A 25,618-nucleotide genomic window follows, 5' to 3' on the forward strand; every position below is an offset into this window, starting at 1 on the left:
TTTAATATGCTACTTTTATATTTTGCCAGTATCTCAGCATTTTGTTCATTTTGATGAGGAAATTTTTTTTAAAAATGTAAAGCTTGGATTATTGTTTAAGAAACACACCTGAAAAAAAGAAAATCACAGAAAAGGGCAAGGTGAAACCTGAACAAAGGCTACGTTCACAGAGCTAAACAACAAATGTCGTCCTTTGTTAGAAAAGTACGTAGTTAAAACAACAAAAGAGCTATAGAACAATGCCTTGCCAAGACCAATGGACCCGGGGATTTATACTGGTAGAAAGGTGTAATAAATCAGTTTCACATTAAAAATCAGAAAATCTTTGATGCTGTTGGTGTCAGCAGCTCGTCCACTACCAACAAACGTGTGTCCAATAACTTATGATTTAGATGTTAGGGAGTTTGTCACTAGAAGCCGAATTATGTGCAGAGGTCTCCTCCGCTCCAAAACAACTGGACCAGGTGATTTAAACCGAAAGAAACACTGAATGAAGCATTTTCATGTTAAGTGACTCCAATGCAACTTGTTACAGATAGGCTCCTTACTACGGTGGCCAAAGTGAAAATGTGGCCCTTTTGGAGCCAGTATTTTGTTTGTCCATCCTGGGCTTCTGTAGAAACATGGCAGCGCAACATTACCGATATCCATGGACAAGGACCTGTTCCCTATGTATACATAAACGGCTCATTCTTAGGTAGGGAAAACTAAACTTATTTTTGGGTGATAATACACTGAAGAAAACATAATTATTACATCATATTTTATTTCTGCTAAAATATCCCATAATCCTATTTGAGCTTTAAATCGATTTTGAGCTTCTTTTGTACAGTGATGGGAAGTATTTAGATCCTTTGTGTTATTTTATGTCATAAGATACTGCATAACTCATTAAATTACAATGCAATGTTTTGTGCCAAGTTTAATATTCATTTAACAGTGACAGGCAGTGGGATTTTTTTTACACATATCAAGAATGCAAGCAATGAACAGCATCTAGTGAGCTAAAGCATAACATGTAACAATTATATACATTCAATCATAGATAAAAAAGACAAAATCAAAATATCAGTCATTCCCATTGAGACATCCTAGAGCCTAAATTGTTCTGTTCCATGAGGTCAGACATAACCAACTCCATTGAAACTCACACTTAGTGACACAGTTAAATAACTGAATACATACCGAACACAGTAAAAAAAAGATGCATAAACACAAATAAAGCATCAATGTGTAATACATCTGTCTGGGATACAGTACAGTATAGTGCATGTCCCACTAGATTCTGCTTCTTTCTAAATCACAGAGTTATAATAGGCTCAGGGTTTTCTACTTCTGCGTTCTCTATCAGTTTGTTGGTGTCAACCACATCTGGCTGGGATCGTTCAGCGTAGAGTGGATTTTCAAAGGTGGGTAAGGGAGTAGGAGACCTCTTGTAGAGGTAGAATGCAACGACTATCAGCGAAGATGTGATAGCGATGATCAGCACAACTACCAGACTCGTGTGGACACGACTGCGAGGATCCTGACCTATGTGAGGTTCTGCACAAAATTCAGAAGGTAGATACTAATCAGTCAAAACGATCAAAAATTTAACTTCAAATATAATTATTTTCTTTTAATTTGATTTCACGACATAGTGTCTGATAACTGGTGCATTACATGTAGCTTTTTCTCTATTATTATTATCATTATTATTATTATTTTTAAAGAAATTGGCTAAAATAATAAATAATCAGCTTTTTGTCTCCGTTAGTTGTGTAGTAACTTACCAAGTTTTGATCCAGATTCTCCGGGCATCACTGTTGGGAGAAGAAGGGAAAAATGCTCAGATAAGATTGCGTTAAAGAAGCATAAATGACATTTTTTCAGCTCCACCTCCCTCCTGCATCCACTTCTATGTAAGCTAGCCCACAGCAGTCTTGGCCCCTGAAAAAGTCCATTAAATGGGCCCTACCCAAATCTCTTTTACTCTATCAATGAATGCGCATGTTTTCATGCTCCTAGATCAGTCAACTTACATGCAATAGCTGCGTTCACCCCTCCCACCCCACCCAAAAAAAAAAAAAACCCACACCATTTTTAGGAAAGAAGCGGATTCATTATGAAACAGGCTACAATTTACTAAACCAGCAACAAAATAAAATAAAAATAAATTTAAATAAATCAATTTGATTCAAAATAAAACTTGGTTGTCATTGCTTATATTTAGGTTGAACATGATCATTGTGGGTCTCCACCATCGACTGTATATAGAGATGGACGACTCCCAAAAAATGAAGCCAAATGTCACAGTCGCCCCCTGGTGGTTGGCTGTAGTATAGACCATAAACTTTTTCCAAAGATAGTTTCTGTCATTTTGGGTAGTTCTTATAACCCTGATGTTGGTTCTAGTGTTTGTTTTTCTGATAAATTTGGTTTAATAAGCCATTTGATGCTGTTTTGGATGTTAAGTTTAAGGAAGTTGATGGAGGATGACCCTCACTGTTGTTTGAAAATAAGCTGCATATTAACAAAAACTGTTCATAAAGATGTAGAATAATGGTACAATTTTGTCGCTTTTTGTGAAAATGGATCTTAAGTAGACTCTTGAGTACAGCTCCCTCCTACTCCTGTGGAAGTCCTAATGAAAACACCATATATGGGAACAATGATCTTACCTTTTGGTGTTTCACAGATGTACGCTCTGTCGTGCCATCTACGACCCGTCCTCCAAGCCCCATCTGAGGTTCCAATCTCTCCGTAGTCATCATCAGGCTCATCTATACCCCAGTTAGTGTAGTCCATGACTGTTTTATCCAACCACTTCCACATCCCTAAGGTCGAACAGAAAGTTAATGTTTTAAAAATTTCACTTTGGCAGTTTGTCATATAACCACTTGATATCATTATATATCTGTAATTTGCCGCGTGTGTGCTGTTGTGGCTGTGTCATATGTAAAGAGAACAAAGGAACAAAAAAAAAACCCAAAAAGGGCAGGATCTGTTTTTCTAAGTTTTTTTTGCAAATGTTTTGGTTTATTTTACTTCATGAGCTGGAAAAGTGATTGCATGACAAATTAGCTATTATGTACACATATATGCAGATGATGTGATACACATTTCTGCAATTGGTTTCACATTATTCCACCAACAGATGGCGGTAATACACCATAAGATATGCAGCAGTGTACCATCAAATGTAGTAAAGAACAAGGTTGATAAAAATAACTAAAACTACATGTGAAAAACCTTTTGAGTTAAAACCATAAAAATAAAAAAATACCATATTTACAAAATGAAAACTAACTGAAACCATGTGGTTAACTTATAAAACAATATATAAATATATATATACACAGGAAATGTCTTTAGTGTTTGTCAAATTTGTCAATACAACATGCACAAGGAGTCATTCACCTACGTATTTGGGGGTTTTTTTTTTTGAGACTGGGATGTTTATGACTGTCAGTCCACTGCCTTCACAGAGTGTTGTGTTTGAATTGTAATACCTTCTCTGAACTTCTTAAATATTGCCCTGGGGAAATGTGTTTTGGTGAGGAACAATGAATGTAAGCTAAATAACTCCACAGTACATGTTTTTTCCTGGAAAATGTTTTACATGCAGCGGCCAAGAATGCGATCATACCTTTATGAGTTTTATACAAGCCGATCCAGAAAGCGCTGTGGCTATCTTGAAATATTTCCACACTGGTTTTTATGAAATTTTGCTCAGCAGGATCTTCAATGCTAGCCAGGATTCCACCTTCACAACAAAAAACAGTCTGATTGTAACAATCACTGCACACTTAGTACTAGTTGTTGTTAACTGATTTTTACTGACATCAGTTCACTTCATACTAAAGATTTTAACGTCATATCATTTTTCTCAGTATCCTCTCTCTTACCATGCCTGACACAGCTGCTAGCTGCATCAGCCCATTCAATTTCCTCGGTTATAAACAGATAACAATGACCCTTATATGGCATCCAGGTGTAGCTCTGGTGGTAGTCCTCATTTGTCTCTGGAGGACAAACCCCTGGGAAGCTGGCTGACTCTGTTGGTGCCACATCTGTGAGGGACAGAGCCAGATCAGCAAATTACAAATTAATCACAGCAGTTTACCTGAAACCTTTATATCATTATAATAACTAACTTTGAACTAGATCCTGAATTAAGACTATAGTGTTTTATTTAAATAAATTGACCTTTTTCACAAAGTCAGTGCTCACGAATTGTCGTACGCGACATTCAGAGCATAGCTATGTGCCTGGCATCTTTTTCCCGAGCGCGCCGCTTTTTTTGTGCGGCCACTCCTTACATTTTAAGTTGAAAATCTCTTGCCTTTTCAGAAAGGCACTGGTGAGGTCACTGCCACTTTTTGTCACAACAAAGACAAAAAGTGGCAGTGACACTGGATGTCGCTGGTTTGTGTTGTGCTTTTATCACATTGCCGTTGAAAGCTTGTTGTTCACTGTTTTGTGAGCCTTCTGTTAAGTCTGCTGCTAATGCTGTTAATGTATGCTGATTGCAAATATCGGCACAAGCCTGTCAATTTTGACTGACTCTAATTCATTAAAATACAAAAGGTGGTAAGATCAAAATTGGCTGATGCAACCCTGCCATGAATCCAGTGATAATTTTGAGTGGGCACTCATTTTGAGAACGAAGTAAGAACATCTCTGCGTAGTAGTACGCAACTTGGTCACAATTCTGCTTGTTCTCGCAGCAGTTACAGTCAGACAATAAATCATTATCAGACTATTTAAGATCCTCAATATTGATATCAGTGGCTACCTCAGACATCTACTATTAGTTGGGCTATAAGCAATGTAGAGTATATTACAGCATTTACAGTCAAACTACTTCAACCTACAGAGGTTGACACTCAGCACGATGAATGGATTGGATTCAGTGTGTTGCCTGCTAACGATTGTACCTGTAGACTGCATGCAAACACTGTTCATGGTCCGATTGCAGAATTCGGTCTTCCATTTTCCATCCATGTCCAGGTACACGCACGGTTTGTCCCTGCTTGGTTCTCCTTCAGCCCAGCTGGCAGAGTTCAGGTGCCAGCCATCCATGTACTTAAAATACCCGTCTGTCTGATAAAAGGAATAGATCAAAATGGCATTTTAACTCAGCATGCATTGTAAATGGCTTTCTTTGCCAAATAAATCAAATAATTGTTGACTTTAATGTAACACCCCTTCTGTTAAGAGTCGGTGATCAGTTCTGTGTTGTATGTCATAGGTAATCAGTTTTAGTAAATTATTAATAAGTAAACATGTAATATCTGACTAAAGAGTTTTTTAAATGATAATTTCTCCAGGAACCAGTGAGTTCAGGTGGTCGGAGCTCTTTACCTTATCTTTGTTCAGTCCAATCCAAAGAGGAGTTTTGAGATTTAAAGAAAGCAACTCGACATAGGCCTGTGTCCATTCATTTCGCAGGCTAACTAGTTTGGCATTTTCACTTTCACATTGTTTCTCTGCGTCGTCCCAGGTCATATTTTTAGTCACAACCTTGATGCTGTCGTTTGCCAGAGTTACATAAATGTTTGAAACAGGTAGCTCAGGCTGAGGCTGGAGATTTGGGTCTGTCAATCAAATGGTAGAATAAATCAGTTTTGTTTATCATTATCATGGACATCATTATTGTCACAAAAAATATAGGATAATTACTTAATATCTGGCACAAATTCAGTTTTTATTTCACTACTACAGCTCTCCAAAACCATGTTGTCTATTTATGCATATCTCTTGTAAAGCAAAAACACTCTACTACATTGAATACTATAAGATGTTTGGGCAAAATGGTGCCGTACATCAATCACTTACTGGAGCTGTATGTGACATTCAGAACAATGATAGCAGTAAAACACTATTAGTTATTAGAGATGCCAGGTTAACAATAGCCCTCTCTGTTCCACAATGCCAGCATGCTATTTAAAATCACAGAGTGGTGGGATGATACCAACCTGTTGTTTGGTTCGGTGCAAAAATGCAAAGGAGGCAACAAGAAGGGGCTTGATAGTGGCCTTATTGTGCAGTCTCTTTTTAAAAAGGGCTAGTGTTAGCTGTCAGCACTGTTGCTGTTGTTAGCGCTGTTTATTGCATTGGCACCATTGCTGTTAGCCTCTGACTGTGCAGACAATCCCACCCCAGACTCTGAACTATAGATATACTTTGAATGTCACATACATCTCCTTTAACGCCAGACATACGGTACGTAAATTTAAACAACATATGGCATGATTGATTTTTAATCCTCGTACAATTTCTGAAAGATAGAGAGAATGAACTCACCAAGACCTCGAAGACAGACAAATCCATTAGTGTCATTGCAATGCTTTACGATCCATTTACCGGTGCCAAGGGTAGGGTTGCTGTTCATGATAACACAGTCTTCCTGGTGAAGGACATTGGGAATGGTTAGGATTTCAAAATCCTCTCAATGTGACATCTGAGTTGTTAACTAATGCTGAATGGTTTTAAATTTGAAGTGGTCTTGACTGGCTTGATGACTGAGGGCCTTGTTTAAACAATCCATAGGGAATGATCTTAAGTGCATGGCACAAGTGCATTAAGGTCACATTCAATTCCACTTTTGCTAATTAAATTCTGCAAAGTCAGGCACAAAAGGTTGTATTTGGGGTTGTATTTAATTCCTTAATTAATCATAGGTGTGTTTTGAACTTAACATGAATTAAAATAATAAGAGTATTGCCTCCCTTTAAAAGCCAGAGGTGCCCTCAGCTGCAGCTAATTTAATGTTGGATTGGGCAAAATAAAGGAGTGGTTCTCTGCTGAGAGTAATGGATCAAGAGCTGTAGTGTGACTGTAGCAAATACTATGGGACTTTTAAACAGTAAAACTGAAAACTATAGCTTGACAGAGGAAACAGAAACAAACTTTTATCCTATATAAAATAATCAATGATGCTGCTCATCATGTGTAAATGTCTGGGTTGTCAGTGGTGCAGTCACCATTGTTTGTTGCCTTAAAATAGCAATACGCCAACAATGCACCTGACCACACCTCATTTTAAGACCTACACACACACACACACACACACACACACACACACACACACACACACACACACACACACACACACACAGATGCACATATGGGCACAAGCACATTTGCTACTTACACAACTTGGGTGCTGGCCATGACAACGACAACTGCCTCGGTACAAAACAAGCAAATACAGTTGCACTGCACAATGTAAAAGTTTGCACAGAGTGTATGATAGCACCCCAAGTCTTAAAAGTTTTTTTTGTGGAGGAGACTTTTGTCTGCCTGAGGTCATGACTAAAACTAACAAGTAATATTTTACTTTTTCCTGGAAATGTTACCTCATTCCATCTTTGATAAAAGGTCCCCGGACGACGTTTGTGTTTCTGAAGAGCAGAACAAGATACATGTTTTGAGTATTTGTATTTCTTTTTAACAGTAACTCAACACAAAGCTTCTGGATTGTGTGTACTTACAGAGTATCCCCAGTTGGTGTATCGCCTTGCTTTGCCATCAGTCCAATAAAATCCATCTTGTTTTATTCCATTTAAACCAATCCACAGGTCTTTAGTTGATATTTCAGCCATTTTGGTGGTCAAAAATGCTGAAAATTTGAAAATTAGGTAATTTTAATCTTTTTTTCCACCTCATTTTGACAAGAAATTCAACGAAATGTTGATAAAGGTTTACTTTACAGTTGGATTTACATTAGGTTGACAAAACATCTTAACTCACTTCGAGGTCTTCCCCTAAGATTTATTACTAATTCTTCCAAATATTTTGCTTATTTACAGTGTACACACTACTACCTAAGATAATGATCATTATAAAAAATGTTTGTTAAAACAGTTGAACCAACCTTGTACACGCCTTGTGGGAATTGAGACTAAATTGCCTCCCATGGTAATGCACTGTCTCCTTGCTTCTTCCCAGGTGGCTGCTCGATTAGTGACAACACTGTAACACTAGATGAGAAATCCAAATTATTTTTCACTATACAACCAAACTCTAGCCCTATTTCATTAAGTTTTGATGACATCTTATATTTATGTCAAAACATCTATGAATTTTATTCCTTTACCAAACTGTATTTATCAGCTCCTTCTGGTCCCGAAATCAATTTCACCGTTGTATATTTCAAAGATATCTATTCTATATTTATGTTAAAAAAGGAAGGCTTGATTGTTGCATGAATGCTATAGATAAATATCTGATCTATAGTATTTTTTCTGATGAACTCATACGTATCACTTTCTCTTTTAATGTGAAGTAGATGACATTTTAAAATGAATTTCAGTCTTCTTACTTCATTATTTTACCTCACTTAGACGTTCAGTTTTGTAAAACACACCTGCAAAAACCTAATCAGTTCCAAAGACTTTTTAATTAGTGCCACTTCAGATCAGTCCCTTGGACAAAGAATTACTAAATGTTCAAGAACTAACATTTAAAATTTGACGTAAAAATTTCGCACTGCAGATTTTAACAGTTAATGGTGATTCTGACCTTTGAGTCAAATTTGGACCACTTGAGCGGGCAGCCACCTTTAGGAGGAACTGTGGGGGCTGCAGTGGTGTTGACAGGTGCTGAGTTTCTTCGTTTACAAATGAACTGGTGTTCTTGGCCACAATTACAAGTGCGCCAAAAGCCTGTACGTACAGCAGAGATACAATGACAAACATTTTAGCAGCAACATTTTACTTAATCAAATCGTATCCAGAGCATCTCATCAAGGGTAAACACTTTGTTGAATCTGACTTTCACCAAAATACTCACCCATGTAATAACTCATATAAACACAGTTCTCATCAAAGGCATCGGAATTTGGTTGATTTTCATCCCATTTTTGTAACCCCACTGGAGAACCATCCGTCCACCTGAAAGCACATACAGCTGAATGTAATAATTACGTGTAATCATTAAGACAATAATCACTTTATGTTGGACGTTTTTTTCAAGTTGTAGCTGTTTTTCATGGCAACAAAACAGAAGACAAGTCACAATAAATGTAGGTTGACAATACAAAAATAAAGCAGTCAGGCAAAACCTGGAAAAGTCATGGAAATTCACAATCTTGTTTTCCAGGCCTGGAAAAGTCATGGAACTAGTAAAATCCTTTAAAGATTTGGAAAAGTCAGGAAATTTTGTTGTGTATAATGAAATAAATTGTTACAGTAATTTGCCACAGATAATCTCCCAAGTAGCATAACGGCATATTTATTTTCTGAAGCTGTTGACATAACTTAGCTTTAAAATGCGTCAGTGCATTTTTTTTTACGATCACATACATGTTTTCTCTTGATCCATGTATGCCAGCTAGATGGAATTATATTTGAGTACATTTTGAAAATGTGATATATTTGAATAAAATTAAAATTATGTCACCAAGGTGTGATTTAAAATGTATGAATCCCAAAGTTTCCATTACTATGCCCCACTTCTACTAAAGTTTGAAAATGTTGTCCATGATAATTTGTAGGAACCTTGACTGTATTACATTTTGTGCTCACCAGTATGACCCGTCAAGATCCACTGACAGCCCCAAATAATAGGATCCATAGCTTCTGGAAACCTGTAAACACACACAGAAATACATACAAGCTTGTCTGCTTACTAGTTCTGTTAATACAGTATATGTGAAATTTGATTGTGATGATTAGCAAACAAACAAACAAAAACACCTACTTGTTTCCATATGAAGACATTTTCATCATTACTGGTGATGGATACCAAGTCACCGTGACGCTTCTGACAGTAGTGACGAGCATCCTCAATGGCCATTGAGTTTCTGTTAATGTAATACTGATTCCCTCTCCACACAAGCCAACCATCTGAAGTGATGTTATAGTCTGCAAAGATTTTATGAACATATCGATAATTATTGCATTTTATTATCAAGTTAATAAATAGAAAGTAAACCTTTTACAGCTCATGCTCTTAAAGGGGATGTATTATTCTCATTTTCAGGTTCATACTTGTATTTTTGGGTTTATATTAGAACACTGTTACATGCTTTAATGGTCAAAAAAGAATATGATGTTCCTTATACTGTCTGTGCTGGCACACCTGTGTACAACCTCTGTCTGAAACACTCCATTTTAGCGCCTTTTTCTTTAAGCCCTCCCCCTGAAAAAGCCCAGTCTGAAAGCCCTTTCTGACAGAAATCTATTTATTTTAATCCAAATCAATACTGTTTTCTGGCAGAAAGCCCTCAAAGCAATCTTATCTACAGCCATCTCTGCATCTAAGGCTTTCCCACACATTCATTTATTTGTAGCGTACCACCACAATTAAAACATTTGTTGTGTGAAATACATAGGCCTTGCAGTATACATTGCACTACACTCTTGGAGCGCATAGCGTACTGTTAGCACAGATGGAGTAGTAGAAAACCAGGTGCAGTGAAAGTGAATTTTAACTGTTCATTGTGCTGGGTCTAAAAGATTGCACTCACTTACTCAGCTACTGTCATCTACTGATAGAATCACCTCTGACAGGATCAATCAACTGATCAATTATCTCTGCTGTGACTCAAAGTGCTGCTTAGTAACGTGCTTCACCTGTGCTTTTTCACTGACCTGCATAAACGTTCAAATTTGGAGGTTTTATTTTTTAATTTTTCTTTCTTTTTTCCCCGCTAATTTTCAGGTAGTTTTCTTGTACTTTTTGCTATTCTCTTTGCTAATTTCTGGGTCATTTCTGTTTTCCTAGCTCTTTGCCTTCTTCCCATGTTTTGGAAAGTAGTCAAGCTCAAATGGTCAGGTTTCAAAGGCTGAACTTACCAGTCATAGTTTTATTTGGAGGTGGGTTCGGAGTCACTCCTGTAAGGCCACACACAAGTGTCAGTTCCATGTAGGAAAAGAGCAAACAAATCTGCCATTCTAATCTAATCTAATCTAATCTAATCTAATCTAGTCTAACATCGTACTGTGGGATAATGTAAATTGGACAGCGTATGGCAGTCGTGTAGGTTTGACTACTCAAGCTGTGAGTAACTGTGGATAACATTATCAAGCAAATTACTTTAAAAAAACTAAAGAAAATGGGTTAACATAGATGGTTGCGAAATTATTAAATCATCAGAAATGATGTAGAGTACTTGTCTTTGTAAAATGAGTCAGTATTTGATAATCTGACAACTTTGTCCAAATACAAAACATTTTACATGAAAAAAATATTTGCTTTATTAGTTTATACACACTGTAAAAAGAAACAATTTGTTTTAAATTAAAAGTTAGTGTCTGGTCTGCCTTGAATTTTGAAGTTGTTTGGATTTGATAGTTTGAAATTTGAAGATGAATCATTATAAAATCACCTCAACTTTTCTTTTCAAATTCATCAACTTGAAAAAACAATCAAGACAGCTGGGGCACTAACTTTTTTAAGTTTAACCAAATAGTTTCTTTTTATAGTGCAGGTATATACTTCATAGAAAACAAATGCTAAAGTGTTGAATTTGATCTTGAGCAACATTTTAGGGAGTTTACATCAGTGGACTGTGTGAGATTTGTAATTCTTTTCAAACATAGTTTGTCAAATTTAAGACAGTACACATTTTTTCAATTGTACCTGCACGGATCTGACATAGCCAGTCATTGTAACTCTCGCAGTTCATATCGTTCCAAGACCCGCCGTCATCCCAGTGATACATTCTGAATTCAGCACAAGATTCGTCATTATTATGGTTGTTTGGCTCCCCTTCCTGCCAGTGTTGGAAGTTCAGCTGTGAACAAAAAGAAGCAACAAAAAAATATTGTGAATATTAAGAAAAGATCTGTACTGAATGATTTCTGTTATTGTGTTTGCTGTAAAAAGCAGAGCACAGTTAACTTACCGCAGATCCATCACTCCACTGATATCCAGTAACTGGGTCAGGCATACGAAGTCCAATCCAGGCTCTTCCATGCCTGCTGGACACCAAATTACAAAGATGATTCTTACTAGTATATATACAACCTCATTTTAGAGCGCTTAAACAAAAAAGCTGTTGCCTAGTTTTATCGGATGTAGCCCTACCCTGTTTGTTCTGCTGTACTGTACCGTACTCACGCTTTGTTTTCAGCTGCAACATAAACTGTCTGCACATCGTTGCCTTCAAGATGAAACTGAACTATGAACTCGAATCAGCTGTTTGAAAATATTGCTATAAATATTCAGTTAGCACGTCTTATAAGCAGTTTAATTTTTTTTTATTTGTTTGCTGCAAGTTTAAATATTTCCATAGAGACCTGGTTTGTTGTAATACATGTGTTTGCCTCTGTGTGCCAGTCTTTGTGTTTTAAAGTCCTCTACTGGAGTGCCCTCTTTATTGTTGCAAGAAATGTGTGTTAGTTCCAAGTTTCTGGTGCTGCAGCTTTAACTTCAGATGGTATTTATGCTGCTCATACCGTGTCATAGCCAGCTCAGTAGAGCTGTGGATGCTGAGCAGATCCCCTCCGATGGCCCTGCAATAATCTCTAGCCTCGAACCAGGTCTTCTCATCTGACCGAGGCCCTGTAAAAAACTTGAGGACAAGACAAGAAGTGAAGGCCAGGTTATTGTAGATACATATTTGAACAGCAGTAGAGCAGGTGATACGAACAGACTTTTATTTAATTGTTTAGCCTAGATTTGTATATCACTGAGAGAAAAACATTTATTTCCTCAAAGAACAAATATTTCTGACCAATTTCTAAACTAGTAAAAATGGCCACATGGGGGTAGCAGAAACCTGTTGTGAACACAACATTGACGTTTGAATGAATGGTTCCTTTTTCTTAAATTTGTGTTATTTGGGACACTTATCTATAGACAGTATGTTACATACAGTAGAGGTCAGTATGTCCCCAGTTTGAAGAAGCAGGCAGGAGTCCGACATGAAAGCTAAGCAACCTACTGCTGTGAAAGAGTCAGCAACAAAACATGTTTAAACCACCTAAAAGAAATGAATAACAGTTTAAGTGTACACTATATTGAGAGTATTTTTCACTGCCAATGAGAAAACGAAGCCGTTATGTCACTCTCTACAAAGCCAGACTTCTTTGAGTAAAAACAGGGATTTAACATCACTGAACACAGGAGTTGCTGGTCTACTGCTGTCTGGATCAGTTCATTAGTGTTTTTGTGTGACCTTGATGTTCAGAGGGGTTAGTTTACATTCAACAAAGTCATGCAATAACACTAACTAACTAACTGATCCATGCAGTCGAGCATCTCTGTTGTTCAGGGAGCTAAAATTACTGTTGTTGTCAATGAAGTTTGGTGGCTTTGGCGAGAGCATAGATGGGGGACTGCCGATTTGAATAGCTTCCCTGTTGGAACGCATCTGAAATTAAGGTCAGGTAGTGTAAATAGTCTCAATATAATGTACGCTCAAACTGATATTGATTTTTTTCCCCCTAAATACCTTTTGTTGCCCCTCTACAGCAGTGCATTGCTTAGCTTCTGTCTTGGACTCCAGCCTGCTTCTCCAAACTGGCATTGTGCCAGCTGACATCTACTGTATATGATACACTAACACTGGATGAGTACCACAAAAATCCCCCCTTCAAAATATCTGAACTATCCCTTTATGTTGATCTGGCAAACTCGGTAGCAAACAGTTGCTTATTTACGGGACAGCTAAACAATGAGCTGAAACTCCATTTTAAGCTGGGGTGATAACTTTGTGTAGTTTCATGACTGTTGTTGTTTTCACATTGTCATTTAATACATTTTAATATTAAAAATCTAGATTATAGCTGCTTAAAATAACTGCATTTCATTATGAAACAAGGTCAGGACTGTGGTCTGTTTGTGGGATGTTAAGAGGTGCTAACATATTTTTCCATCCCAGTGCAGCACAATTGAATGAACAAAACACGCATGGTAAAGAGAAGACGAGAAAGAAATGTGTATATACAGTAGTGGTAGTTTAAAGCAGTGAGTGATCTTGTACTTAAATTGTCACAGTTACCTTTTTTTTGCTATTTGAATTGCCTGCAGTAGCCTAAATGTTCATGTTTAATAAATTATGTTGGTAGTACACTGGTCTTTTGGTTTTGTTGGTAAAACATTAGCATGTTTTTTTTGTGTTTAGCCGTGTTTGATCTCTGGTGGTACCTTAGAACACATGCTCCTTGTTCCTACTCGATTCCAACCTTCCTCACACTTAGGAGGAGTTTGTGTTGGTGGTGCAGCAGTTAAAACTGCCCCCTCCGCCAGGTGTTTGCAGATATATTTCTCCTTATTGGTGCAAGGCAGCAGGTCCCAGAGTCCAGCCAAAACCCCGGTTGTCATGGCAACGCAGCCCTGTTGGAAACCTTAAGTGTTGATGGAAGAGAAAAGTAGTTAGACTTTAATTGTTGAGCTGCTGTTTATGCTTTCTGTTTTAAAGATGATGTTGCATACCTGGCATTTCAGCATTCCAGTGAGTAAACTTCACTGAGTCTGTGTTGGTCCACACAAATTGATCGATGTTTTTCTGGTTTGAGAGGCCTAGCCAGAAATATTTCTCTGGTCTCAACCCAACCAAGCTGGCAAGGAAGGCATTATCCACCCTGGAAATATTTTCTCTCTCATTAGGTTAATTTGTGATATATGCTGTCTAGTCCTTTACAGCTGTTACAGTGATAGATGGCAAATAAAAACAGGAAGTGTTCTCACCCATTTGAAACATCAGCTAAGTAGGAGTCTGAGGTCTTGCAGTCATCTTTAGCTTCATCAAAGGTTTTTGTCTCTGTTCCGACAAAGTAGCAGTACGACCCGTGTCTTTTCCACCCCTGTAGGAAACAGAGCACTGATTTCAACTGATGCTTAGCTGACCTCCATATGAATGTGATAATAACCCAGGATTGGACTAAAAAATGCATGTTTAATAAAAAAAATAATAAAAAAAAAGCAAAAATGTATATTAAAAAAATACACATTTTGGCTAAAGTCGTCATATTTCATGCATAAAAGGCTAACACCTTAATTAGCCAATTGTGCATAAAGGTCAGGTACTTTTTTCTTTTCATATAAGATTACTTGTTAACTTTACTCACAGCTTTGCAGCCTAAATCCAAATTCACTTCTTCTCCGGTGACTTCAGTGGTGCTCTGCTTCATACAGATAAATCCATGCTTCTCATCACATGAGTGATCTGCCCAGTTCCCATTCTGCAAGAAAAAAAGCACTGTAAAACATTTGCATGGACGTAGATTGACTCTTGCATGAACAGACTATATATACTTATACTCAGAATGTTTTTACTTTTACTTAAAAAAAAACAGTTTAAAATAAATATGAAAAAGAAAATAAAGAAAATGTATACACATACCATTTGCTCTTGGACTACTTACTATTGTGGTTTGACTTGAATGTCATTCCCTGCACTCCAGTGTGAGGTGTTTTTTTTCGTAATTTGCTATTTAATGACCTCAAACTTGTAAGAAATTATAATTAATATGAGTAAGTTGTTTTAAGTTGTCACAATTCTTGTGAATTTAGTTTCTACTTACCAAAAATATGTTCATAAAAAAAAATCTATGAATCTGATTAAAGTTCTTAATTTATGTGTATGCTCAAGTTAAGTTTAAAGCATTGTATAAAAACCAGGACTCCAGTTGTTTGCATGCATGTTTTTCCAGTGCATCTGTGCATAAGATGTCTGTATATAAGAAGGTTTAAATGTATGTGCAGCGACATATCTACACGGTGCTCCTTACCTCTCCTGTAATAAGAACACAGTCATCTGCATCAGTGGAGACAGAAGGCTTCCCAAACTGCCAGCTGGTGAAGCTGACAGTAGAGTGGTCGCTCCAGTCAAACAGCCCCTCCGTCCTTATGTCGTTAAACCCGATCCAGAGCTCATCAGTGGATGCTTCAGACATAGACCTCATGTCAACCATTGTCCAAAATTTCACACTTGTTAACATACTCTACACACTGAAAGTCATGGGGTCATTGATACCATGCAACACTGGTAAACATGGGAAATTACAGACATCATTAAATCTATATGCAAGTTCTGTGTAAACAGTATTTTATATACTAAAACAGTTTTTACTGTCTTTACTATATATTAACTCTTCTTTGCAGATCCCTGCATAATCAGCAAACATGAATAAATAAATAAATTTAAGGACTGTCCATTAGATAGGCACAGGAAAACCAATCAGACCAATTGAATGTCAGGATGGTTCAACGAAACATACTTGGTGATATTTTGCGATGGTGATGCTGTATTGTTCAAGAATTCAATTAAATTATATTAAATTAAATCAAATAATTTTGTGTTTATTATTTTATGCAGTTTTTCTAGTAATGTCCAGCAGTTATCCAGATCGACCGTGGTTTTTGAAGAGCTATGTGCCATCCGCTTGTAAATTCTATGTAGGAGGAAGGCAAAAAGTTTAAACATTTTAATTTTAAATGGCAATGCTGTCTCCCTTCACTCCCAACCATACCTTATTTTACCATCCTGATCTCATTGACTGAAATGATATTTGATTCGCCATCTACCGTAGCATTAGATTTTAGATATCCTAATATATTAAGTGTATTTTCCTCGTTTTAAGCCTGCTTTACAGTGAAGTGATGAAATGATTGTTCTATTTTTTGTCTTTACCCACCTAGTCATATTTGTTGCACAATTATTGATGTTTATTAATCAAAAATCTCATTGTGTAAATATCTTGCAAAAGCATCTGTTGTCAACCTCACAATATTAATGATACCACAGTGTTTAGACAAACATATCATATTAAATTTTCTTCATATTGCCAAACCATAATTACTATTTAGTGTCAAGATTGCTCATATAATTTATATCAAGAATGGTCTAACCTTTTTTTTTTCTTCATACAGGCAGCTTAATGAATTTGGACATGACTGAACTGGAGGTGAGAGTATGACAACTTCGCCTGATATACAATTTTTCCTTAGATAAGTAAGTAACCTCATTACTTAATAACTAATAAGGTCTGAATACGTCTTCTTTACTTGCAGTAACGTAGAATAGGTTTCTAATGGTTGCAGTTGTTTAAGTATATGCTGATATGTTCTCTTACTGTTGAAATGTTTTGAGTTTTTTAGATTCCCATATTGAATTTTTAAAAAAAGAGAGATTATGTTTTAAAATTGGTCTTCAGCAAAAACAGACCAGTACAGTCTCAGTCGTTCTCAAAAGTTGGACTGTGTTCATTTCTATAGTATTTACATACCGAATCCCAGTTGAGAGATGACGAAGCTTTGGTCCTCCACATTACGGATGCTCACTAAATCCCCTTCTTCTTTGCGGCACGCTTTCTGGGCACCACTCCATGTTTGAGTTGGAGTACGCAGAATTTGGAAGCAGTGGCCGTTGTAGGGAATCCAAGGGGTGGCACAGTGTCCTTGCTCAACTAATAGTGAAAAGGTTAAAGATGAAGGGGATTGAATGACTGGTATCATACAGTGAAAGTGTAGAACAGTGTGGAATATGTTTCTGTACTTTGTGGAGGAGCTGGCGCGGCCCCGTCTTTGTAGCAGATGTAGCCCAGTTTTTTGCCGCATGTTGAACTTTGCCACATGTGCTGCCCAGCAGTGTCCAAAAATGCACAGTTGTGTCCCGGATTAGGAAGTGGATTTCCTAAAACAAGATGATTTGATTTGAGATTGCTTTTTTTTATCAGTAAAGATTCACATACATTTTGTTCCAAGAGTTTCACATCAGTTATAGAATTTGCATGTGTCAATGACGTGGTTTCAAATACGAACAGAATACTACATTTATACCATTTAATTAGAGCCTGTGAAAAATACAACTTGTTTTCCACAAACCCAAACTCATTAGAATATCACAAGGTATGACAATTTATGTAATCCTGTACAAAACACGGCACTGAGTTAAAGCTGGGGTAGGCAGTTTGTGTGTGTATGTGTGTGGGTGTGTGTATCATTGGGTAAAATTTCCTTAATATCTTTTCAGCATAATGTAATTCAAGTGGGCTAAGAGAAAACTAGACTTTTGTAGTAAAAATCTAGCTTATGATGGGAGACTTTGGCCAATCAACAGGCCATTTCGGAGAGAGTCTGTTCCGATTTGCTGCTCTAAAAATTAAAATTTGTGTGCACATTTCTTCTGATGCTGCTTAATGGCAGGGAGTCCTGCAGAAAAAGTTGCTATTCCAGCATCGGCAACAACTGCCTGCTTTTAGAGATGTAAATAAAATGTTGCAATAGTTTAGCCTTCTGCTAACCTCAGCCAAAGGCTCATGACTGAAGCCAGTTTAAATGTATGTCTATATGTAGCTAGCTAAAGCTTTAAATGACAGAATATCATCTCAGACGGCTTTACAGGTTCATAAATTTGCAAAAAAAAAAATAGGATTGTAATTCCCATAGAGTTGCTGCTGTTTAATGGCAACAGGATCACATTGAGATGAATGACCAGTACCGTGCGTTCACACTGAGAAGTATGGCAAAATGCAGTGCACTGCAAGTACCCTGGTGGTGCACTCATAATGGTCAAAAAGTTTAGTGTGGAGCGTTAGACAATTCTCACCTTCGTTGCCATGTTGCCTACTTAGAAGGAGCAGAACCACAAACACATTTCAGACTGGTGAAGTGTCTGCCAACTGTGGCTTTAAACGCCAAAACATTATATAAATAAAAGTGTACTTGTCCACTACCACTATATTGTTGTTGGATTTAAGCCATCAGTTAGTTACTATAATTCTGTAATAATTTGGTATCGCAAATGATAACGTCAGCGCTGGCATTAGCTTGCTAGCTGGCTGTCAATTTTATCATCAGGCACTGCTGTTGTTTTGGCATAAGCTATACAGTTTATGGGCATTGTTTTGTTTGATGTTATTGTATGTTAAAATGTTGTCTTCACTGTAGAAGATTGTAATATGATATTTGTGGGCAGATATTCGACAACATTCACATATTCATGCATTTAGTGCACTCATAATGTGCCATGAATGCATGCTCACTTTAATTACAATAAATAAATAAATAGGACTGCCCCTTGAAAGTTGGAGATTCGAATCATCAGTTGGACACCCTCAGTCACTAAGATTGCTTAAAGTCTAGCAGTCGTTTTTTGCCTGTGCAGTGTACTTCTAAGTCCCCAGATTTATCTGCGGAGTGAGTGCTCTTGATTTTCATACTACCCTTTGATACATGGAGCTGCAGACATGCTGACAGCAGCAGAGAGGAGCACAGTCTCTGGCTTTTGTTTGATATCGGCAAAAATTTTGCAAATTTGTTGCACATTTACGATCTATCAAGCACCGTTAGGTTATTTACTATATAACATGAATGCAGCTGTCACACTGAACTTCGGTCATTTCCCATTCAGACTTTAGAACATTTTATAGAAAACAAAACAAATCGTCGAAAATTCATATTGAACAACAAAATCTAATTCAATTTGACATAATTCTGAGTCGGGTACAGCCCTATAAATCACTACAGTGGAAGACAAGTAAACAAATAAGCACATAAAGCAAGCATGTATTTTGGCAAGTGACAATGTTATAAATATTGACAATAATTGTCCACCGGATTTAGTTTGCCGAGCAGAGGAAAAACTGTCAAATCTTGTGTCCGTCATTTCTGATAATTGTGCAAAATCTGTGTTTCATTTGAGAAAACATTACCCTGTCAAAATTCACACATTATTCTAGTAAGTACATAGTGTAGCCTACACAATGTATTGCATCATGATAGTATCAGATTTAGGCACAGCATAGTATTTGTACAGGTTATTGTATAAAGAGCATGCATACTGCACTTGTCCAGTAGGGGGGGTCTTAGGACAGAGATGAGGGAGGTGTAATTTCAATTCTGGTCTTTTTTTCCCCACTTTTCCTGAAAACTGCCCACCCCAGCCTTAAAGGAGAATGGATCGGCTCTAATCAAAAGATAAATGGTAAAATCACACAGAAGACAAGACTAACTATGATTGACAGGATGAAAAGATAATGTTGAAAACATTTTTTTTACATGGGTTTGCCTTATTAAAAAAAAAAAAATTACTTAAGCTAATGTTTAGCCACCTGCGGGCCGTGGCAACGAGCTGCAAACGCCACAGTGTCATACCGTCAACTTATAATTTAAATGAAAACGTGTTAGCAAACGGCTGACACTTCACACAACAACTCCAACGCAACATTAGCATTTATTTGGAGTCATGTTTGAGTCAACTTGATGAATGCAAGTTAAATATTCGCTCTCTTTTAGCTCTGTTTTTGGTCTCTACCAACTCATGAGGCAAACACGTGACTCTTTAACTGATAAAGTTGTTATAGTGTTAAAGTGAGCATTTTAAGCCATTTAACTGGAGTGAAGGCTTACCTGTGCTCCATCTGAGATAACGGAAGGGTTTCCTGTCAGACCACTGCCAGCCATGCTCTGGGTCCAGGACCACCCCAATCCAAAGTTTATGTTTTCCTGTTCCCACCAGGGCTGTGTGTTTTTGTGTGTTTGTGTGGTTGAGAGGGACAAAAAAGGGAAAAAGACAGAGTAAAGAAATTGTTCCTCTTTTCCACAATGTTCCTCTTTTGTGTTGCTTAATAACATGCACAGAGACAGAATCAGAGTCAAACAAGCACAACGAAATAAACCAAAAGCATCAATACAAAAGCAATATAATGTATAGGGAAATCTTACAATATTTATCATGTTCCTGATGACTTTCACCCTAAAACAGCGCATGTACAGATAAATCTAATAATGTGTGAAAATGCTTTACTGAATAAGTGTGACTGGGAGAACAGTTCAGTTCCAATTTGACTTCAGATTAGCAACCAAATGCAGAGGCTTCATATCATCTCCTGAACGAAACTATTTGCACAATCTCTCTCCACTGTAACAATGATTCATGGACCAACTGCTTAACAAAACAGTAGGTTGATTGTGAGGTTTTGTTCTCTTTTTCTTAAAATAGCTGGTATCTTAAAGGTTAATGGGTCATTTTAAGGAAGGCTGCACACTTAAGAACCAGGCAGGATAGAAATGTGGTCTTCATTAAACTTGGAGTAGCTTTAAGCTTTAAGCAAGTAAACTTGATAGCTTTGCCCCTTAATATGTGCATACTGCTGTTTTCCCTTGACAAATTTAAGAAAGCCCCCACGCTTTAGTCTTTTTTATATTAGCCAAAAAAATAATAATAATAATAATGTTGAAAGGAATGAGTGCAATGATTCCCTTTTTTTATCCAACACAGCTAAAACCCTTAACTCCGTTATCCAATTGCATGAAATATATTCAGTTTGAATTCAAATGTTGTATTTTCATCATAATGTTGTTCATAAAAAATCAACCTCAACTAACCTGACCTGAACTGAGAAAACTCCTGACTTGAAAAATGGCATGTCAACTTGAGTTCAATCATCAGACAAATATTAACTTGGTAAACATTTTAAGCAGGGTTCCCGTCCATAGAAGGTCTTAAACAGAACTGAATTCATTATTCTAGAAAAGGCCTTAACTGATATTGAAATGTCTTAAATGAATCTTTAAAAAGTCCTAAAAATGCCAACATGGGAAATAGGATTTCATGATTTTGCCCCCTGATGATTGCATTAACATCACCAAAAATGTTACAATAAATATTTTTAGGGGGAAAAAATGGATATTGTAATATTGGGCCTAAATTTAATTCTAAGTAGTGCTGAAAAGTCTTTAAAAGTCGTAAGCTGCAGAAACTCTGTTTAAAGATCTTTAATATATTTTTTTCTTCCTCAGAATGAATGCATAAAACAGAAGTTTAAATAGCAATTTATCACAAAATAGTATATTGGGTATGATCATATATAATGGAAAAATATAGCGTAATGTGGTGGTAGTTTAAGGATCTTTTGATTTAATATCAAATAATTTATAGCCCATGTGATATAAGCAATTATTAATGATATCTGTAGAAACTAACCTCTCTATGTTGGGTCAGTATGTTTCGGTAGCACCTTACCTGAGATAAAAGCCTGTTCATTGGGATCACTGATGCTAAGCAGGGAGCCCCCCTGCTGTTTGCAGCTAGTTGCAGCCTGGTCCCAAGTCAAGACCGCCTGTGTGTTGAGCTGGTAAAATGATCCTGTTACAGCGTTTTTCGCCCAGTGGTCTGTGGCTGTGTATGCATACAGAGAAATGGAAAATTATTAAGTCATTCAGAATTTATATTGCTTATTGCATGTTGACAAAACTAGTGCACAACAACTTGTTATGTAATCTAATGTGTGCTAAAACTGAAAGATGCATGCTTCTTACTCACTGTAATGAGATTTAAATCTTGAATGCAGTACTTACAAGTAGTCGGGCAGTATCCCCACAGTTCTTGATCATATTTTGTTCCAATTGCACACCATTGACGCTTTGTTGAGGAGTCATACGTAGTGCAGTCTCCAAACCAGCGGTCTTTGTACAGGAAGGGAAACATGCAAATCTTTCCAAATGCATTTCCTTCAATAGTGTAAAGCTCTGAAAGAAAAAAAAGACATTGGTTAATCAAATTAAATCTTAAATTGAACTGCTGCAAATGAATTATTCTGCAAAGACCTATTGTTTTTGTCAGATTCTTTTAAAGCAGAAGTAAATCATGAGGTTGTTTTCTCTTCATCATTATTGCACTCCAGGCATGCACTGCCAAACTCCAGTGAGTTGCATCATGCTACCTCATTTGTGACACTTAAAATACACAGGTTTTGTGATAAATCCTCATAAAGAGCTTAAGTATCCAAACAAAATCTGATGTGTGTCACAAGGAAGTTCATTTGCTCACTGTGTTGGCTATTAACCTCAGAGCAGAGGTTTTATACTGTACCTCTGTATGTTCTCGAGCAAGCACCACTTGCTGTCCCTTGAATCGTGAACTCATTGTTTGGCCCCGAGGTTTTTGAGAGAGCAACCGACTCATCAGCCCTGACCTCAATGTAGAGCTGTTGGCCTTTGAGGACGAGCAGCGTCTCGTTCTTGCATTCCCACCTTTGTAGCTCGCTCTTCTCGTCACAGTCGTAGAGGCTCACTTCACTCCCCACAGTTTTGCCCTGCGCACCCAGGCACTTTCTGCTTGAAGTAACAAAAAGCCGATCACCGGTTGTCCAGCGCATTTCAAGGCAGCGGGTTGTTCTTTTCACCAAACAAAAACCAGTGGCCTTGTTAGTGAGTGCAAACGGGGAATCTGCAGAGAGATGTTTAAAAAATGTTTAAATTATGTGGCACAAAAGCAGAAGTTTATTCATTTAAAATAAGCTTTTGCACAACCTTCACTGAAATGTGTTTTTATCAATGTTATTATTATTTAAATCATCTAATTCAGAAAATAAAAATAAATGCAAACAATTGTTTCCTGTTTCACTGTGACACACAAGACAAGAGATGCACTTAGAGCATCCTTCAGATAAAGCATGTTGCTTCAGGTCTTAATAAGGTTTGTGACAATGACACATCAACTATAATAATAAGTAACAACCTTATCCAGATTAAGCAGTAGTTTTGAGTACCATCCTGTAATGACACAAATGAATAATCTCCAATACAACAAAAAACTAACAATATACCATAATATAAGACTTAGAACTAAGTCCTTACAAGCAGAATATGTCACGTAAGAAAGCTTAAATTTCTACTGTACCATTTCTTGTTAAACATTCAGATGTTGGGATGAGGAGCACAAAGGCTGCTAGAGTTATCCTCTGGGTCAGCATTCTTCTGATAAGTCTCAGAGCTGCAGACATTGTCCACGCATTGCAAGCAGAGGACTTATGAGCATGAACATGAAAAGGAGGGAATCTTAATACCACTGACACTGTCCCTTTTTTTTCCTTCTCATTGAGAAAGTGTCATGTTTCAGATGGGCACATTTCAACATTTTGCCACTGGTAAAAGGGGGGGTTGGGAGGGAAGTAGTAGCAACATACACAAACACACACTTTCTGTCTTGCACGGAGTCATGCTCCAGAAATGGCAAAAAGTGGCCCCATTCACTTCCTGTCCTGGAACAAAATGATGTGTAAGAGATTTGTGTTAAACATGACTCATCAGAGTCAGTGGTCCAGTGGCGCAGCATCCAACCTCTCAGTTAAAATGGCCAACTATACAGCAGAAATAAACATGTTTACAGTCTGCTACAAAAAAAATGGTTACGGTCTCCTCAACTAATTTCCCTGTGCAGGGTTGATTTTTTTTTTTTTTTTTTTACATAACTCCACCATTTACATTTTATTAAGGCCCAAAGTTATGCATAGTTATGGGCGTTGATGCTCATTTAACATTTGTTGTTTGGTTTCAGAATAATAATCACAGTTGGGGAACAATAAGTCCCAAAATATGATGTAGGCTCTGTAAATGACCCTTAAAAAGATAAACAATATCTGTAAATGAGGTGAAACTAAAGTTTAATTAACTTTCTGTCACCTTTTTATTTAAAAGTCACATTTAATGTTTGTTTATTTTAGGACTTTTATTTCGAAGCCGTCTGGGCGGAAACACGTCATTACAGCACAAACGTCTGGGAAAAAAATGGAGGAAAACACAGAAACGTTTGTACGGATGTTTCTATCTGTTTCTCACTGAAATAAGCACCAGGCAGGCACCTTGTTCCCATTCCTGGGAATAAGGTGCGGTATGGTTTAAAATGTTTTCTTTTTTCGGTAACATTATCAGTGAGGCTGAGATGCTTATTTCACTCATGTATATGGTTGTGTACTATGCTTGTGTATATATTTACATGTTTTCTGGTTATATTTCGCAGATGTGACGGTGGATTTTGTTTGTGTGTTCCTTCAGCTCTTTCGATAGTTTGGAAGGTGTGTTTTATGCACAGTTGAAAGGAAAACAATGACGGTTTACCCTTCATTTGACTTGATTTCTTTCAAAAAATGAAAAGAAGGCATTGAGCAATTTTAGAAGATATGACCCAGAAATTAACAAGAAATTTGTGAATGTTCAAAAAAATTACCTGAAGATAAAAAACCCCAACAACAACACAAAAAACGGGAAAGTGAGAAAAAAAGAAATGACCTGATATATAATTCTCTAGACATTTTCCCCTAGCTTTTTAAAAATATTTTTCTGAATCTACTAATTTCTTGCAGTTTTCAGGACATTTTCTTGCCAAGTTGCTCTTTGCCTTTTGACATGTTTTGTAAGGAATCCGAACCGAACCCCGAACTTTGTATTCAAATAATAAGTACTTGTGATGGGCATCTGCATGCAGCACAAGAAAAGTCATGATGATCCAGGTTTCAAAGATTTAAAACCACCAGTATGCTCAACCATTGTCTGACCTGGGGTTTGCTACAGGCAGTTTTTCCCAAATGATGTTCAGATTTTTTAGCTATTCTCTTTTCCCAAATTGCTAAAAACTAGTGCATATAGCTGCTGTCAGTGAAAAAGGGCTGATGCTAATGTTTACAACATCTGGCCCTGATGTCACTGATGTAAGTTGTGGTCTATTAATATGTTCAGCTGATGAACAACTAACACTCCTTCTTACAGACTAAAAACTATTATTACTGTTATTGTTTTCCTAAACAGAATGGCGGGAAAGGTTAACGCAGACAGATCCCCTTCATTGTGAATTGACCCACAAAAAAGGCGCCCAGCGGCGTTACGTGAAGAAGTTGAGGAAAAAACAGTCGCCAGGATTCCCTTGTGACACTCTATCACACACTTTATTTCTACTCCA

At 37.1% G+C, this 25,618-nt stretch overlaps 1 protein-coding gene across 2 annotated transcripts; it reads right to left on the minus strand.

Annotated features, from left to right (window-relative positions):
* Nucleotides 1-907: 907 nt before the first annotated feature.
* Nucleotides 908-23,723, minus strand: LOC121951032 (macrophage mannose receptor 1-like). 2 transcript variants are annotated; one of them, XM_042497208.2, is made up of 31 exons: nucleotides 23,564-23,723; nucleotides 22,754-23,110; nucleotides 22,240-22,410; nucleotides 21,905-22,060; nucleotides 20,290-20,400; nucleotides 17,435-17,572; nucleotides 17,166-17,345; nucleotides 15,669-15,823; nucleotides 15,006-15,119; nucleotides 14,626-14,741; nucleotides 14,371-14,519; nucleotides 14,083-14,282; nucleotides 12,390-12,505; nucleotides 11,837-11,909; nucleotides 11,572-11,725; nucleotides 10,785-10,823; nucleotides 9,688-9,851; nucleotides 9,513-9,574; nucleotides 8,779-8,879; nucleotides 8,509-8,651; nucleotides 7,862-7,967; nucleotides 7,479-7,606; nucleotides 7,344-7,388; nucleotides 6,289-6,391; nucleotides 5,347-5,579; nucleotides 4,920-5,085; nucleotides 3,888-4,052; nucleotides 3,629-3,745; nucleotides 2,661-2,816; nucleotides 1,773-1,802; nucleotides 908-1,542 (listed from the first exon to the last, which is right to left on the minus strand). In XM_042497208.2, the coding sequence occupies exons 1-31, from the start codon at nucleotides 23,664-23,666 to the stop codon at nucleotides 1,301-1,303; spliced, it is 4,293 nt and encodes a 1,430-aa protein (XP_042353142.2). In that variant the 5' UTR covers nucleotides 23,667-23,723; the 3' UTR covers nucleotides 908-1,300. The 2 variants fall into 2 exon arrangements, with proteins under 2 accessions (XP_042353142.2, XP_042353141.2); XM_042497207.2 differs by having other exon boundaries at nucleotides 11,837-11,912.
* Between the last annotated feature and the right edge of the window lie 1,895 nt (nucleotides 23,724-25,618).

The sequence above is a fragment of the Plectropomus leopardus genome, chromosome 12 (genome assembly GCF_026936395.1).
Source record: "Plectropomus leopardus strain MGB_pleo_1.0 chromosome 12, ASM2693639v1, whole genome shotgun sequence".
Classification (NCBI taxonomy): Eukaryota; Metazoa; Chordata; class Actinopteri; order Perciformes; family Serranidae; genus Plectropomus; species Plectropomus leopardus.

Coding starts and splice junctions, on each gene's coding strand:
- LOC121951032 (XM_042497207.2), bottom strand. CDS start 23,666: ATGTCTGCAGCTCTGAGACTTATCAGAAGAATGCTGACCCAGAGGATA. Junction 9,852..10,784: donor TCCAAATAAAACTATGACTG/GTAAGTTCAGCC, acceptor AAATCTTTGCAG/ACTATAACATCACTTCAGAT. Junction 7,607..7,861: donor TCCCACAAGGCGTGTACAAG/GTTGGTTCAACT, acceptor TCAAATTTTCAG/CATTTTTGACCACCAAAATG.